We start from the raw sequence: 15,346 nt of genomic DNA, 5'->3' as shown, positions 1-15,346 counted from the left end.
TGCATACCTTTTTAAGCTTTACTCTTATCCAATACTGCAACAAATATTATATTATCATACTTTGCAAACAATTTATTTGTCAAAATAAAAACAATTACTTAAATATATGCTTGACTTATGATTTCAAACCATGTTATCCATCAAATTGTACATTGTAAAAATGACAATAGGTTTTACGGTAAAATCTACGGTGGTTTTTACAGCAGCCATCCATCTATCCATTTTCTACCGCTTATTCCCTTCGGGATCGCGGGGGGCGCTGGAGTCTATCTCAGCTACAATCGGGCGGAAGGCGGGGTACACCCTGGACAAGTCGCCATCTCACCGCAGGGCCAACACAGATAGACAGACAACATTCACACACTCGGGCCAATTTAGTGTTGCCAATCAACCTATCCCCAGGCATATTACTGTAAATTGAAAACAATTTCATCCGTTTTTTTTTTTTAAGGGTAAAGTTCTGTCGACTGAGCTGTTCATTTTGTACCCTAAAATATATATGTATTACTGTAAATGGAAAAACGGTATCACATTTTTTTATGGTATAAAAGTGGCAGCTCAGTCGCCAGAATAAAAAAAGTGGTACTGTTTTTCCATGTTGTAAAAAAAAATTATTGTAAATTTTACAGAAAAATTCTAGTGGTTAAACTGCCATTTTTGCTGTAAAAAACAGTGGTACAATTTTCCCATTTACAGTAATAGGTTTTAAAAACCACTGTAGATTTTACAGTAAAGTCCTGGCGACACAGCTGCCGGTTTCCCCCCGTAAAAAAACAGTGTTACCGTGTTTCCTATTACCGTACAGTAGGAAGGGGATTCATATGACTCCATTTGTTGCAGTTTACCTGACACATGAAACGTATTGAACCGAGGGAATGCACTATCCACATGAACTGCCAGACAGGTGATGAATATCTTAAAATGTGTTTTGTGGCAGTTCCAACTTTGACCACAACGTCAGTTGCAATCTAGAGTGGCACTTTCCATCATTTTCAGCAGACTGCATTGCAAAATTATTACCTCTCATGTGAGATCTACCCAGAAATGGATGGAGCCATATGAGTCCCTTCCCTACTGTACTATGTTGTAAAAAAACACACAGTACAGTTCTGGTGACTGAGTTTTACAGTAAAATATACAGATTTTATTTTACAGTTCACGCAAAAAATAATAATCAAACCCATAGGCAAATTCCTATATTATTTGCTGTTACAAGCAACCTTTTGATGGTCGCCATAAGTGCGATGTGGCCCGCAATGAAAACGAGTTTGACACCCATTTCTGTTTACTTTATTGTAAACACACAGCGTGAGTACATTGCTGTCTTAAGGTGTGTGTTTATGGGTAGAAAAGTGGCCCAAAATGCACAATGTATGCCCCTGGGCAATATAGATGGGTGAAACAGAAGACCGCTGATTCCCATGCCTGTCCGGATTAGGACCCCAACGCAGAGAAGAAAGAATAAAAATAACAAAAAGCACACTCAAAAAGGAGTGAGAAAAAACAATTAAGGACGCACACAAAAAGTATGGAGAAGAACAAGTAAACACTACACGGCTGCGACGGGGCAGAGCCGCAGGAACAATGAGTGTGCGTGGAGCAAGAGCAGAGGAGATGAACACGACTGGAAGGGTGAAGCATCAGGAATCAACAGGCACAGAGGGAATAGACGAGAGAGCTTAAGTAGTCAGGAAGGAAATAGGTATCAGGTGACTCCGCCTTCTAGCCCGAAAACCAGGCACTGGAACAAAAAGCAGACATTAGGCCCTTTTCCATTTGGTTCCTGGATCTATAGGTTCCTGGAGAAGTGTGTGGTTTGTGTTTCCACCACATTTCACAGTTCAAAGTAGTTTATCCAAATCATGCTGATGACGTATGGAGGAGTGGTTTAGTTTATTTCTTCACTGATACCATGACAATAAACAGACAATATTAGGTCAGAGTTATTTTACTAAAAAGTAAGTAAATTAAATACCAAGCAATAATATACAAAAGGAGAATACTTCAAATAAAGTGTACGGAATTGTTCATAAAAAGTCAGGCTTTTGTCCGCAATGTCCAACAGTCAGAAAGTCGTCCTCTTGGTAAATGATGGATTCATGAGGGTCCTTTTGGTCCATTTCAGCTGTAAATAATATGTAAATAATACATGTCAGTACAGTACATCTGTAAATAACAATATATAAATAATACATGTTAGTGTTTATCTGTAAATAACAATATATAAATAATACATGCCAGTGTTTATCTATAAATAACAATATATAAATAATACATGTCAGTGTTTATCTGTAAATAACAATATATCAATAATATGTGTCAGTGTTTATCTGTAAATAACAATATATAAATAAAAAATGTCAGTGTTTATCTGTAAATAACAATATATAAATAATACATGTCAGTGTTTATCTGTAAATAACAATATATCAATAATATGTGTCAGTGTTTATCTGTAAATAACAATATATAAATAACAAATGTCATGGTTTATCTGTAAATAATGTATAAATAACAAATGTCAGGGTTTACCTGTAAATAACAATATATAAATAATACATGTCATGGTCTATCTGTAAATAACAATATATCAATAATATGTGTCAGTGTTTATCTGTAAATAACAATATATCAATATATATCATGGTTTATCTGTAAATAATGTATAAATAACAAATGTCAGGGTTTATCTGTAAATAACAATATTTAAATAACATGTCAAGGTTTATCTGTAAATAACAATACACTGTATATAAATAACAAATGTCAGTGTTTATCTGTATATAACAATATAAAAATAATACATGCCAGGGTCTATCTGTAAATAACAATATATCAATAATATGTGTCAGTGTTTATCTGTAAAAAAAAAACAATATATAAATAACAAATGTCAGTGTTTATCTGTAAATAACAATATATAAATAATACATGTCATGGTTTATCTGTAAATAATGTATAAATAACAAATGTCAGGGTTTATCTGTAAATAATATTTAAATAACACATGTCAAGGTTTATCTGTAAATAACAATACACTGTATATAAATAACAAATGTCAGCATTTATCTGTAAATAACAATATATAAATAATACATGTCAGGGTTTATCTGTAAATAACAATATATCAATAATATGTGTCAGTGTTTATCTGTTAACAATATATAAATAACACCTGTCAGTGTTTATCTGTAAATAACAATATATAAATAATAATGTCATGGTTTATCTGTAAATAATGTATAAATAACAAATGTCAGGGTTTATCTGTAAATAACAATATATAAATAATAAATGTCAGGGTTTATCTGTAAATAATATATAAATAATAAATGTCACGGTTTATCTGTAAATAATATATAAATAATAAATGTCAGGGTTTATCTGTAAATAACAATGTATAAATAATACATGTCAGGGTTTATCTGTAAATAACAATATATCAATAATATGTGTCATATCTGTAAATAACAATATATAAATAACAAATGTCAGGGTTTATCTGTAAATAATACATAAATAATAATGTCATGGTTTATCTGTAAATAATGTATAAATAACAAATGTCAGGGTTTATCTGTAAATAACAAAATATAAATAATACATTTCAGGGTTTATCTGTAAATAACAATATATGAATAGTAAATGTCACGGTTTATCTGTAAATAATATATAAATAATAAATGTCAGGGTTTATCTGTAAATAACAATATATAAATAATAAATGTCAGGGTTTTTAGCTCATGCTGACAACACGAACACATAGGCTTTAGCGTTAGCATTAGCATTCTGTTCACTGGGGTTAAGGCTAATAATGACAAATGAAGTGTCACTGACTATTTTTACAACATGTAACAAAGTAAATACCGTATTTTTCGGAGTATAAGTCGCACCGGAGTATAAGTTGCACCTGCCGAAAATGCATAATAAAAAAGGAAAAAAACATATATAAGTCGCACTGGAGTCAAACTATGAAAAAAACTGCGACTTATAGTCCGAAAAATACGGTAGTTAATAATTAATGTTATTTACCTTTGTTCCACTCGTGTGCTGCCTCCTTTTCCCCAAAATTTGTCCAACAAAGTCAGAGTAGGAAGCAGCTAAACTCGCCGCTTCGAGTGTAAATACGTTTAAAAGAGTCCGTCCACTTCTCATATCTTTGAAATGAAGTTTGTAAAAATAATCCAAAACAATAAACTGCATATATTTTAAAGACTACGCCTGAGTAAAAACACTGCAAAATAGTTCCACTGATCAGCATTCTTCAGCACAAAGACGCCCCACAAAAGTTCCTGCATTTTGAAATCTCCTTTCGTTCTTCTTTCTCTTTGTTGTCAAGCTTGTTGTAATAGCAATGCAAGAAGTAAATAAACAAGTCGCCGCGTATATTCCAATGGTGGTCATGGCTTTGAAAAACACGTTTTAGGAAGCCCCCAACTGTGTTCAACCAATCAGCGTTCGACAGCCCCCCAAAAGTTTTCTGGTTGCTTGAAAAAGTCCCACCAAGCTAGGAGGAACTCCGAAAGGTTCCTGAAGATCTAAATCTAAATTCCACGGGGGGAACTTTATTTACCCGCGTAAGTGGGGATGTTCCTTTGGTGGAAAAGTACCTAATGCCTCCATACCTGCCAGCGCACGTGTTCCTTCGGACCAGCTCTAAAACGCTGCCCACGTTGCTGATGGACCCGTCTGTGATGATGAACACCTGGCGAGGGTACGCCTGCTGCATGGGCTGCTGGTACACCCAGGACAGCGCCCCCATCAGGTCTGTGCCTCGCATGTCAGCTCTCATCTTCTGGACATACTCGTACGCCTGCATCAGCGTGACCTGTGGCAGAACATGCTGTCAGAACTCTGCGAATAGGTGAGTAAGTACATTTTATTTATAAAGCACTTCACAGATCAAATGACAAAGCGATGTTTAAAACATAGGTGAAGTAAAACAACAATTCAATGAAAACAACATGAAAAGGATACAAAGGTGATTAAAAATGATAGATAAAAGGGGCATTAACTAAAAGCTTTATTAAAAAGAGAAGTTTTCAAATGTGCTAACTTCACAAACATGAGACAAACATGCTAACTTCCCATACATGACACACCATGCTAACTTCACAATCATGAGACTAACATGCTAACTTTACAAACATGAGACAAACATGCTAACTTCACAAACATGAGACTAACATGCTAAAATCAAAAACATGAGACTAACATGCTAACTTCACAAACATGAGACAAACATGCTAACTTCACAAACATGAGACAAACATGCTAACTTCACAAATATGAGAATACCATGCTAACTTCACAATCATGAGACTAACATGCTAACTTCACAAACATGAGACAAACATGCTAACTTCACAAACATGAGACTAACTTGCTAACTTCACAAACATGCTAACTTCCCAAACATGAGACTAAAATGCTAACTTACAAACATGCTAACTTCACAAACATGAGACTAACATGCTAACTTCATAAACATGAGACGAACATGCTAACTTCACAACAATTCAATGAAAACAACAGGGGCAACATCATAAAAAGATACAAAGGTGATTAAAAATGATAGTTAAAAGGTGCATTAACTAAAAGCTTTACTAAAAAGAGAAGTTTTCAAATGTTTCTTAAAAAGTTTCAACACAGTCAAGACCACGGAGGGACTGGTGCAAATTGTTCCAGAGTCTGGGAGCTATAGCCTGGAATGCCAGGGTTTTAAAATGAGTTTTTGGGATCTTTAGAAGACCCCGGCCTGAAGACCCTGAAGAGTAGGGGCATAACAAGTCAGTGACGTACTGAGGGGTCCCACCTTGCTACTGAAGAGTAGGGGCATAACAAGTCAGTGATGTACTGAGGGGCCTCACCATGCAACGCACGGAAAGTCAGGACTAAAATCTTCAACTGAATTTGACTGGAAGCCAATGAAGACTGGATCAAATGAGGGTGATATGGACTGTTCTGGTCTAAAGTCTGGTAGCTGCATTTTGTACCGTCTGAAGTCTCTTTAGTGTTGATTTGTTGAAAAGAGTGAAGAGAGAATTACAATAGTCAATACCAGATGAAATGAACGCGTGAATGATCATTTCCAGATCCAATTTTGACAGCAAATTTCTCACTTTAGAAATATTTCTGAGGTGATAAAACAGTTTTTGGTCAGTTGAGGACTGTGACCCTCCAAAGACTTGGACTGATCCAACACAAGCCCAATGTTTCTGAAGCTGATTTGAACAGATGCACCCAGAGTACCAAGGGAGTTCTTGATCAGGGGGATCTTTTTATCAGAAACAATTTTCAGAGTTTCCGTTTTGTTAGAATTTATCTGGAGGAAATTTGAGGACAACCAGTTTTTGATACAAGATACACATTCCAAGAACTCAGATAAAAAGTGAAACTTTGAATTAGGTTTGTACGGTATAGCGGTACTAGTATAGTACCGCGATACCAATGCGTCACAGTCTCTGTCTGTGTCTGTTTGTCAATGTGTGTGTCTTTGGGAGAATGGGCGTGTTTTGGGCGTAGGCTTGGCTCCAGCTCTCAACCTGGTACAGCTGATCCCAGCACCCTAATCACTCACCTGCCTGCCATCAACTCATCACCTGCAGCCTACAAATGTTTGGACTTCACTCGGCGCGATCGCCAGATCGTTTCACCTTTCTACATGTGGTAACGCTTCTCGCCCGTTTGTCCTAGAATTCTAGCACTTTTGATAATCTTGCGAATCTGCCATTTTTGTGTTTTTTGGCTCCGCATCTTACCCCTGTTTTTTCCTCTGCCTTCAGTTCCCTACCTGCCGTGTGTGCCAGCCACAGCCTGCTCGCCACAGCCTGCTCGCCACAGCCTGCTAGCCTCAGTGTGCTCTCCTGGACTGCAAAGCCAAGGACTACTAGGTCCCTCCTTTCCCTCTGGTTTTATTAATAATAACCCTTGAACTTTAATTCAGCTTGTCTTTTTTGTATTTGGGTCCACCAGTTTTACCAACCGTGACAGAACGATCTGGCCCTTCAATGGACCCAGCAGATTTTGACCGTGTGAGGGAGGCCCTTGCCAATCAAGGACAGCGTTTGGGAAACCATGACCAACTACTACAGAAACGTATTGATCAGATGTCACGCGTTTCCACCCAGCTCACCACTCTCAATCAACAAGCTCAACCACAACCCGAACCACCTGCACCCCCTGCTGTCCCTGCTACAGAGCCACACATCCCCCCGCCTGATAAGTACTCTGGCAATCCTAGCACCTGTTGTGAATTTTTAACTCAGATCCAGCTTGCTTTTGATGCTCAGCCCTCTCGCTTTGACCGTGAGGCAGCCAAGATCGCTTACGTAGCCAACCTGCTACAGGGGCCCCCTTTGAGTTATTTCAATGCCCTTCGTGAGCAATGATCCCCTGTAATCCAGTCCTTTGCTGCACTATCTGCAGAACTGAAGCGGGTCTACGACGACCCCATACGAGGGAAGCAAGCAGGTCAGCAGTTGTTGCGACTTTGTCAAGGGAAAAGCTCAGTAAGAATTTGCCTGTGAATTCCGGTCCCTAGCTGTGGAGTCTGGCTGGAATGACCAGGCCCTTCTCACTGCTTTCCTGAATGGGCTTAGTCGGGTCATTGGAAGGGAGATTGCTCTGAGGAATGAGCAGCTGTTCCTAGACGAAGCTATTACAGCAGCTATCAACATCTCTGACCAGATGGCCCAGTGGCAAGCTGACCCCGTTCCTTGCAGGTCATCAAAACCCCCTAGCTTTAGACCCAGGCTGGCCAAGCCCAACTTGCCAATGTGCACAGCCTCAACCTCCAGTTCCCCTGTTGAGGAGCCCATGCAGGTGGGCCGGGCTCACCTTACACCTGAAGAGCGCCTCCGCAGAAGGAGGGCAGAGGTGTGTCTCTATTGTGGTCAACCTGGCCATTTCCTTGCCACCTGTTCTATGCGGCCAAAAGAGTAGGGTCACCAGTAACAGTGGGGGTTCTGGTGAGCCAAGCTGTCTCCTCCCCTAAGTCCCTATGCCGAATGCAGTTTTCTGCTACTCTCTGTTGGCAATCCCAGTCCTTGTCTCTCCTTGCTCTGGTGGACTCGGGGGCGGATGAGAGCTTTTTGGACGCCGACGTTGCTTCCCAAGTGGGCATTACCATCGAGCCACTTCCCTCACCCTTACAAGCCAATTCCCTGACTGGTCGACTCCTTGCCCGTGTCACTCACCGATCCGAACCTGTGCACCTCCTTGTAATCATCTTGAACAAATCCAATTCCACATAATCTCTTCTCCTCATGCTCCTGTAGTCCTTGGTCAGCCCTGGTTAAGATGTCACAATCCTCACATTGACTGGGCTGCAGCCAAAGTGGTGAGCTAGAGCTCCTACTGTCTCTCCACCTGCCTGCGATCTGCCCGCTCCCCTGCTAAGGACACAGTCTCTCCAGTTGTCGCAGAGCCCCCAGATCTGTCCAAGGTTCCCTCTGTCTACCATGACTTAGAAGAGGCCTTCAGCAAGCAACAAGCACTGTCCCTCCCTCCGCACCGCCCTTATGACTGTGTCATTGACCTGCTTTCAGGAGCTCCCCTGCCTTCCAGTCGGTTATACAACCTGTCCCGCCCTGAGAGAGAGGCGATGGAAACGTACATCCATGACTCATTGGCTGCAGGCATTATTCAACCCTCATCTTCCCCACTCGGTGCAGGTTTTTTTCTTCGTGGGTAAGAAAGATGGCACTCTACGTCCCTGTATAGATTTTCGAGGGTTGAATAATATCACCATTCAAAACAAATACCCACTTCCTTTGCTGGCATCTGCCTTTGAATCCCTCCAAGGAGCGACTGTGTTTTCCAAGTTAGACCTTCGCAATGCCTACCATTTGATTCGAATCCGAGCTGGTGACGAATGGAAAACAGCCTGTAAGACTCCCCTTGGTCATTTCGAATACAGATCGTTTCACCTTTCTACATGTGGTAACGCTTCTCGCCCGTTTGTCCTAGAATTCTAGCACTTTTGATAATCTTGCGAATATGCCATTTGTGTTTTTTGGCTCCTCATCTTACCCCTGTTTTTTCCTCTGCCTTCAGTTCCCTACCTGCCGTGTGTGCCAGCCTCAGCCTGCTAGCCACAGCCTGCTTGCCACAGCCTGCTAGCCTCAGCCTGCTTGCCTCAGCCTGCTTGCCTCAGCCTGCTTGCCTCAGCCTGCTTGCCTCAGCCTGCTCGCCTCAGCCTGCTCGCCTCAGCCTGCTCGCCTCAGCCTGCTCGCCTCAGCCTGCTCGCCTCAGCCTGCTCGCCACAGCCTGCTCGCCACAGCCTGCTCGCCACAGCCTGCTCGCCACAGCCTGCTCGCCTTAGTGTGCTCTCCTGGACTGCAAAGCCAAGGACTACTAGCTCCCTCCTTTCCCTCTGGTTTTATTAATAATAACCCTTGAACTTTAATTCAGCTTGTCTTTGTTGCATTTGGGTTCACCAGTTTTACCAACCGTGACACCAATGAATCATATTCAGTACTATACCGCCTCTAAAAAGTACCGGTCCCCGCCCCCTTTTCTTTTACAGGCATGATGGCGCGTCGTCACGTCGTGATATTGCTGGTTTTACGAGCAGAGGAGCATGTTCCGCAGCGCGCACACACAGAGTACTTACAAGCACACACAGTGTGTAGACAGAAAAGGGAGAATGGACGCATTTTTGCCTAAAGATAAAGGTGAAGTTATAACACTGAAACACCCTCAGGAAGAGGTGCTTTAAGACATGGCGAGCTAGCTAGCAGCTAATGTCCAGCCGCAGTCTGCAGTGTTTTAGCTACTTCTAAATCACTAATCCTCGCCTCCATGGCGACTGATAAAGTAAGTTTCTAACAAGTATCACTGCAGGACGAGGAATAGCTAAACATGCTTCGGAACACAGCGTAGGAGGATACAATAGCACACCGGTGTCACAATATAAACAAACGCCATTGGTGGATCTACACTTAACATCCACTGTAATGATACCAAGTACAGGAGCGTATCCAGTCGATACTACTATGATTACATCGATATTTTATTAGCATCACAAAATCTTTTTTCGTTTTTTTTAATTTAACTCAGGAAATACATCCCTGGACACATGAGGACTTAAATTATGACCAATGTATGATCCTGTAACTACATGTGTGGTATCATCCAAAACTAATGTAAAGTATCCAAACAACAGAATAATAAATGATTATCACATTTTAACAGAAGTGTAGATAGAACATGTTAAAACAGAAAATAAGCAGATATTAACAGTAAATGAACAAGTACCACTTATAATTTTGACAAAATAATAGAATGATATATGACACAATATGTTACTGCATACTCAGCAGACTAATTAGGAGACTTTGTTTACTTACTACTAAAAGACAAGTTGTCTCGTATGTTCACTATTTTATTTAAGGATAAAATTGCAATAATAAACATATGTTTAATGTACACTAAGATTTGTTGTTAAAATAAAGCCAATAGTGCCATTTTTGTGGTCCCCTTTATTAGAAAAGTATTGAAAAGTATCAAAATACATTTTGGTACCGGTACCAAAATATTGGTATCGGGACAACCCTACTCTGAATCAGAATCACTGAAGGAGCATAACAGTTGAATAATATCTGCAGGTGGTAGGTGATTAACGATCACAAAGCCTGCGCGGACATAACCTGCGACATAAATGGACTGTCCTGATATCAGATGCCCCAATTACACAGCCAGGGTGGAAAGTGATTGAATAAGACCTGGTGTAATAAAGCGAAGGTAAACATACATCAGCACCTGCCTTGCTGGAGGGCTGAACATGCGTAAAATGTCACCATATGGTCAGGCTTGTGAAAATACTGTGTGTCCTCGCAGACCCTCGCCTGGATTTAACCTGATACTCTGCTGCTAAGGCAACCCCAGGACGTGACCTATTGCTTGATTAGAGACCGTCAAACAGAGCGTCCTGCACGCTTGAAAAACATCTGCCATCAGGAAATTCAAATTCCCCTTGAAGTGATGCAAACTCACGTCGGTGCAGAGCTTGCTGGCCGTGAACAGAGACTTGACGTTGGTGCCGAAGCCGACGATGTTGAGCAAGGTGCCTGCAGGGAGGCTCTTTAGCGCGACCGCCATTGCTTCCTGTGGGGGTAAAGCATCTTGAAGGTCTGTCAGCACCAAACCTTGGCAGACTGGCTGCTTGAGGTCACCTTCACCCGACGCATGTTGGCGCCGCTCATGCTGCCGCTGCGGTCGACCAGGAACATGATTTCTCTGTTTGCTTTGTTCAGCTCCAGAGGCTCCCCCAACAAATCAGGACAGAAGTTGAGCATCAACACTGGGTTGTTAAGAATGTCCTTGTGGTAGCGCTTCCTCACAAACTCCACCTGCAAGTCACAATTTAGTTGGATCTCAGCCAGGGTTATGTAATCAAATTCCGGGCCCCCACAACACTCTAAACCCAACGTCGCCGCCCCATACACACACTTTATATCAGGGGTGCCCACACTTTTGCTGCAGGTGGGCTACTTTTCAATTGATCAAGTCGAGATGATCTACCTCATTCATACAGTACAGGCCAAAAGTTTGGACACACCTTCTCATTCAATGCGTTTTCTTTATTCTCATGACTATTTACATTGTAGATGTAAAAAGGTGAAATAACTGAAAACATGTTCTATATTCCAGTTTCTTCTAAATAGCCACCTTTTTCTCTGATTACTGCTTTGCACACTCTTGGCATATATACATATATATACATACATATATACACATATACATATATATATATATATATATATACATATATATACCAGTGACGTGCGGTCACTAGAGGCAGGTGAGGCAGGGCCTCACCTGCCATCATGGAAAGAAAAAAATGTAAAAAGAAAAAAAAATTATTAAATTGTTATATGTATCCAGTGATTATACTATAAAGTTATTTTCCATCTCCTCTCTGAGCTGCCACCTTAACGTGGTAGAGGAGTTTGCGTGTCCCAATGATCCTAGGAGCTATGTTGTCCGGGGGCTTTATGCCCCCTGGTAGGGTCTCCCAAGACAAACTGGTCCTAGGTGAGGGATCAGACAAAGAGCGGCTCGAAGACCTCCATGAATAATAAAAAACAAGGACCCAGATTTCCCTCGCCCGGACGCGGGTCACCGGGGCCCCCTTCTGGAGCCAGGCCCGGAGGTGGGGCACGATGGCGAGCGCCTGGTGGCCGGGCCTGTCCCCATGGGGCCCGGCCGGGCACAGCCTGAAGAGGCAACGTGGGTCCCCCCTCCAATGGGCTCACCACCCATAGCAGGGGTCATAGAGGTCGGGTGCGATGTGAGCTGGGCGGCAGCCGAAGGCAGGGCACTTGGCGGTCCGATCCTCGGCTACAGAAGCTATCTCTTGGGACGTGGAACGTCACCTCGCTGTGGGGGAAGGAGCCTGAGCTAGTGCGCGAAGTGGAAAAATTCCGGCTAGATATAGTCGGACTCACTTCGACGCACAGCAAGGGCTCTGGAACCAGTTCTCTCGAGAGGGGCTGGACTCTCTTCCACTCTGGCATTGCCGGCAGTGAGAGGCGACGGGCTGGGGTGGCAATTCTTGTTTTCCCCCGGCTCAGAGCCTGTACGTTGGAGTTCAACCCGGTGGACGAGAGGGTAGCTTCTCTCCGCCTTCGGGTGGGGGAACGGGTCGTGACTGTGGTTTGCGCTTACGCGCCAAACCGCAGCTCAGAGTACCCACCCTTTTTGGATTCACTCGAGGGAGTACTTGAGAGTGCTCCCCCGGGTGATTCCCTCGTGCTACTGGGGGACTTCAATGCTCATGTTGGCAACGACAGTGAAACCTGGAGAGGCGTGACTGGGAAGAATGGCTGCCCGGATCTGAACCCGAGCGGTGTTTTGTTATTGGACTTTTGTGCCCGTCACAGATTGTCCATAACGAACACCATGTTCAAACATAAGGGTGTCCATAGGTGCACTTGGCACCAGGACACCCTAGGCCGCAGTTCCATGATCGACTTTGTAGTTGTGTCATCGGATTTGCGGCCTCATGTTTTGGACACTCGGGTGAAGAGAGGGGCGGAGCATTCTACCGATCACCACCTGGTGGTGAGTTGGCTGCGATGGTGGGGGAGGATGCCGGACAGACCTGGCAGGCCCAAACGAATTGTGAGGGTTTGCTGGGAACGTCTAGCAGAGTCTCCTGTCAGAGAGAGTTTCAATTCCCACCTCCGGAAGAACTTTGAACATGTCACGAGGGAGGTGCTGGACATTGAGTCCGAATGGACCATGTTCCGCGCCTCTATTGTCGAGGCGGCTGATTGGAGCTGTGGCCACAAGGTAGTTGGTGCTTGTCGTGGCGGTAATCCTAGAACCCGTTGGTGGACACCGGCGGTGCGGGATGCCGTCAAGCTGAAGAAGGAGTCCTATCGGGTTCTTTTGGCTCATAGGTCTCCTGAGGCAGCGGACAGGTACCGACAGGCCAAGCGGTGTGCGGCTTCAGCGGTCGCTGAGGCAAAAACTCGGACATGGGAGGAGTTCGGGGAAGCCATGGAAAACGACTTCCGGACGGCTTCGAAGCAATTCTGGACCACCATCCGCCGCCTCAGGAAGGGGAAGCAGTGCACTATCAACACCGTGTATGGCGGGGATTGTGTTCTGCTGACCTCGACTGCGGATGTTGTGGATCGGTGGAGGGAATACTTCGAAGACCTCCTCAATCCCACCAACACGTCTTCTTATGAGGAAGCAGTGCCTGGGGAGTCTGTGGTGGGCTCTCCTATTTCTGGGGCTGAGGTTGCTGAGGTAGTTAAAAAGCTCCTCGGTGGCAAGGCCCCAGGGGTAGATGAGATCCGCCCGGAGTTCCTTAAGGCTCTGGATGCTGTGGGGCTGTCTTGGTTGACAAGACTCTGCAGAATCGCGTGGACATCGGGGGGCGGTACCTCTGGATTGGCAGACCGGGGTGGTGGTTCCTCTCTTTAAGAAGGGGAACCGGAGGGTGTGCTCTAACTATCGTGGGATCACACTCCTCAGCCTTCCCGGTAAGGTCTATTCAGGTGTACTGGAGAGGAGGCTACGCCGGATAGTCGAACCTCGGATTCAGGAGGAACAGTGTGGTTTTCGTCCTGGTCGTGGAACTGTGGACCAGCTCTATACTCTCAGCAGGGTCCTTGAGGGTGCATGGGAGTTTGCCCAACCAGTCTACATGTGTTTTGTGGACTTGGAGAAGGCATTCGACCGTGTCCCTCGGGAAGTCCTGTGGGGAGTGCTCAGAGAGTATGGGGTATCGGACTGTCTGATTGTGGCAGTCCGCTCCATGTATGCTCAGAGCCAGAGCTTGGTCCGCATTGCCAGCAGTAAGTCGGACACGTTTCCAGTGAGGGTTGGACTCCGCCAAGGCTGCCCTTTGTCACCGATTCTGTTCATAACTTTTATGGACAGAATTTCTAGGCGCAGTCAAGGCGTTGAGGGGATCTGGTTTGGTGGCTGCAGGATTAGGTCTCTGCTTTTTGCAGATGATGTGGTCCTGATGGCTTCATCTGGCCAGGATCTTCAGCTCTCACTGGATCGGTTCGCAGCCGAGTGTGAAGCGACTGGGATGAGAATCAGCACCTCCAAGTCCGAGTCCATGGTTCTCGCCCGGAAAAGGGTGGAGTGCCATCTCCGGGTTGGGGAGGAGATCTTGCCCCAAGTGGAGGAGTTCAAGTACCTCGGAGTCTTGTTCACGAGTGAGGGAAGAGTGGATCGTGAGATCGACAGGCGGATCGGTGCGGCGTCTTCAGTAATGCGGACGCTGTATTGATCCGTTGTGGTGAAGAAGGAGCTGAGCCGGAAGGCAAAGCTCTCAATTTACCGGTCGATCTACGTTCCCATCCTCACCTATGGTCATGAGCTTTGGGTTATGACCAAAAGGACAAGATCACGGGTACAAGCGGCCGAAATGAGTTTCCTCCGCCGGGTGGCGGGGCTCTCCCTTAGAGATAGGGTGAGAAGCTCTGCCATCCGGGGGGAGCTCAAAGTAAAGCCGCTGCTCCTCCACATCGAGAGGAGCCAGATGAGGTGGTTCGGGCATCTGGTCAGGATGCCACCCGAACGCCTCCCTAGGGAGGTGTTTAGGGCACGTCCGACCGGTAGGAAGCCGCGGGGAAGACCCAGGACACGTTGGGAAGACTATGTCTCCCGGCTGGCCTGGGAACGCCTCGGGATCCCACAGGAAGAGCTGGACGAAGTGGCTGGGGAGAGGGAAGTCTGGGCTTCCCTGCTTAGGCTGCTGCCCCCGCGACCCGACCTCGGATAAGCGGAAGAAGATGGATGGATGGATGGTTATTTTCCATTTAACTTCACCAGTTTTAGATTATTTTTATTCAAAATCGCTGAATTTTCACAT

The 15,346-nt window shown here is 44.4% G+C and overlaps 1 protein-coding gene across 3 annotated transcripts in view; it reads right to left on the bottom strand.

The window, feature by feature from the left end:
* The window catches only part of vwa5b2 (von Willebrand factor A domain containing 5B2), a 58,890-nt gene that overhangs the window by 13,172 nt on the left and 30,372 nt on the right, over positions 1 to 15,346 (bottom strand). For all 3 annotated transcript variants that reach the window (XM_061979723.1, XM_061979724.1, XM_061979725.2), the window contains exons 10-12: positions 11,178 to 11,354; positions 10,999 to 11,109; positions 4,626 to 4,828 (exon numbers count right to left, since the gene is read on the bottom strand). In XM_061979723.1, the coding sequence (XP_061835707.1) occupies positions 4,626 to 4,828; positions 10,999 to 11,109; positions 11,178 to 11,354 (491 nt within the window). The remainder of the gene's footprint in view (positions 1 to 4,625; positions 4,829 to 10,998; positions 11,110 to 11,177; positions 11,355 to 15,346) is intronic.

This window comes from Nerophis lumbriciformis, linkage group LG19 (assembly GCF_033978685.3).
Source record: "Nerophis lumbriciformis linkage group LG19, RoL_Nlum_v2.1, whole genome shotgun sequence".
NCBI lineage: Eukaryota > Metazoa > Chordata > Actinopteri > Syngnathiformes > Syngnathidae > Nerophis > Nerophis lumbriciformis.
Note: the sequence above shows the minus strand (reverse complement) of the source record. Positions and strands in the feature narration are given on the sequence as shown.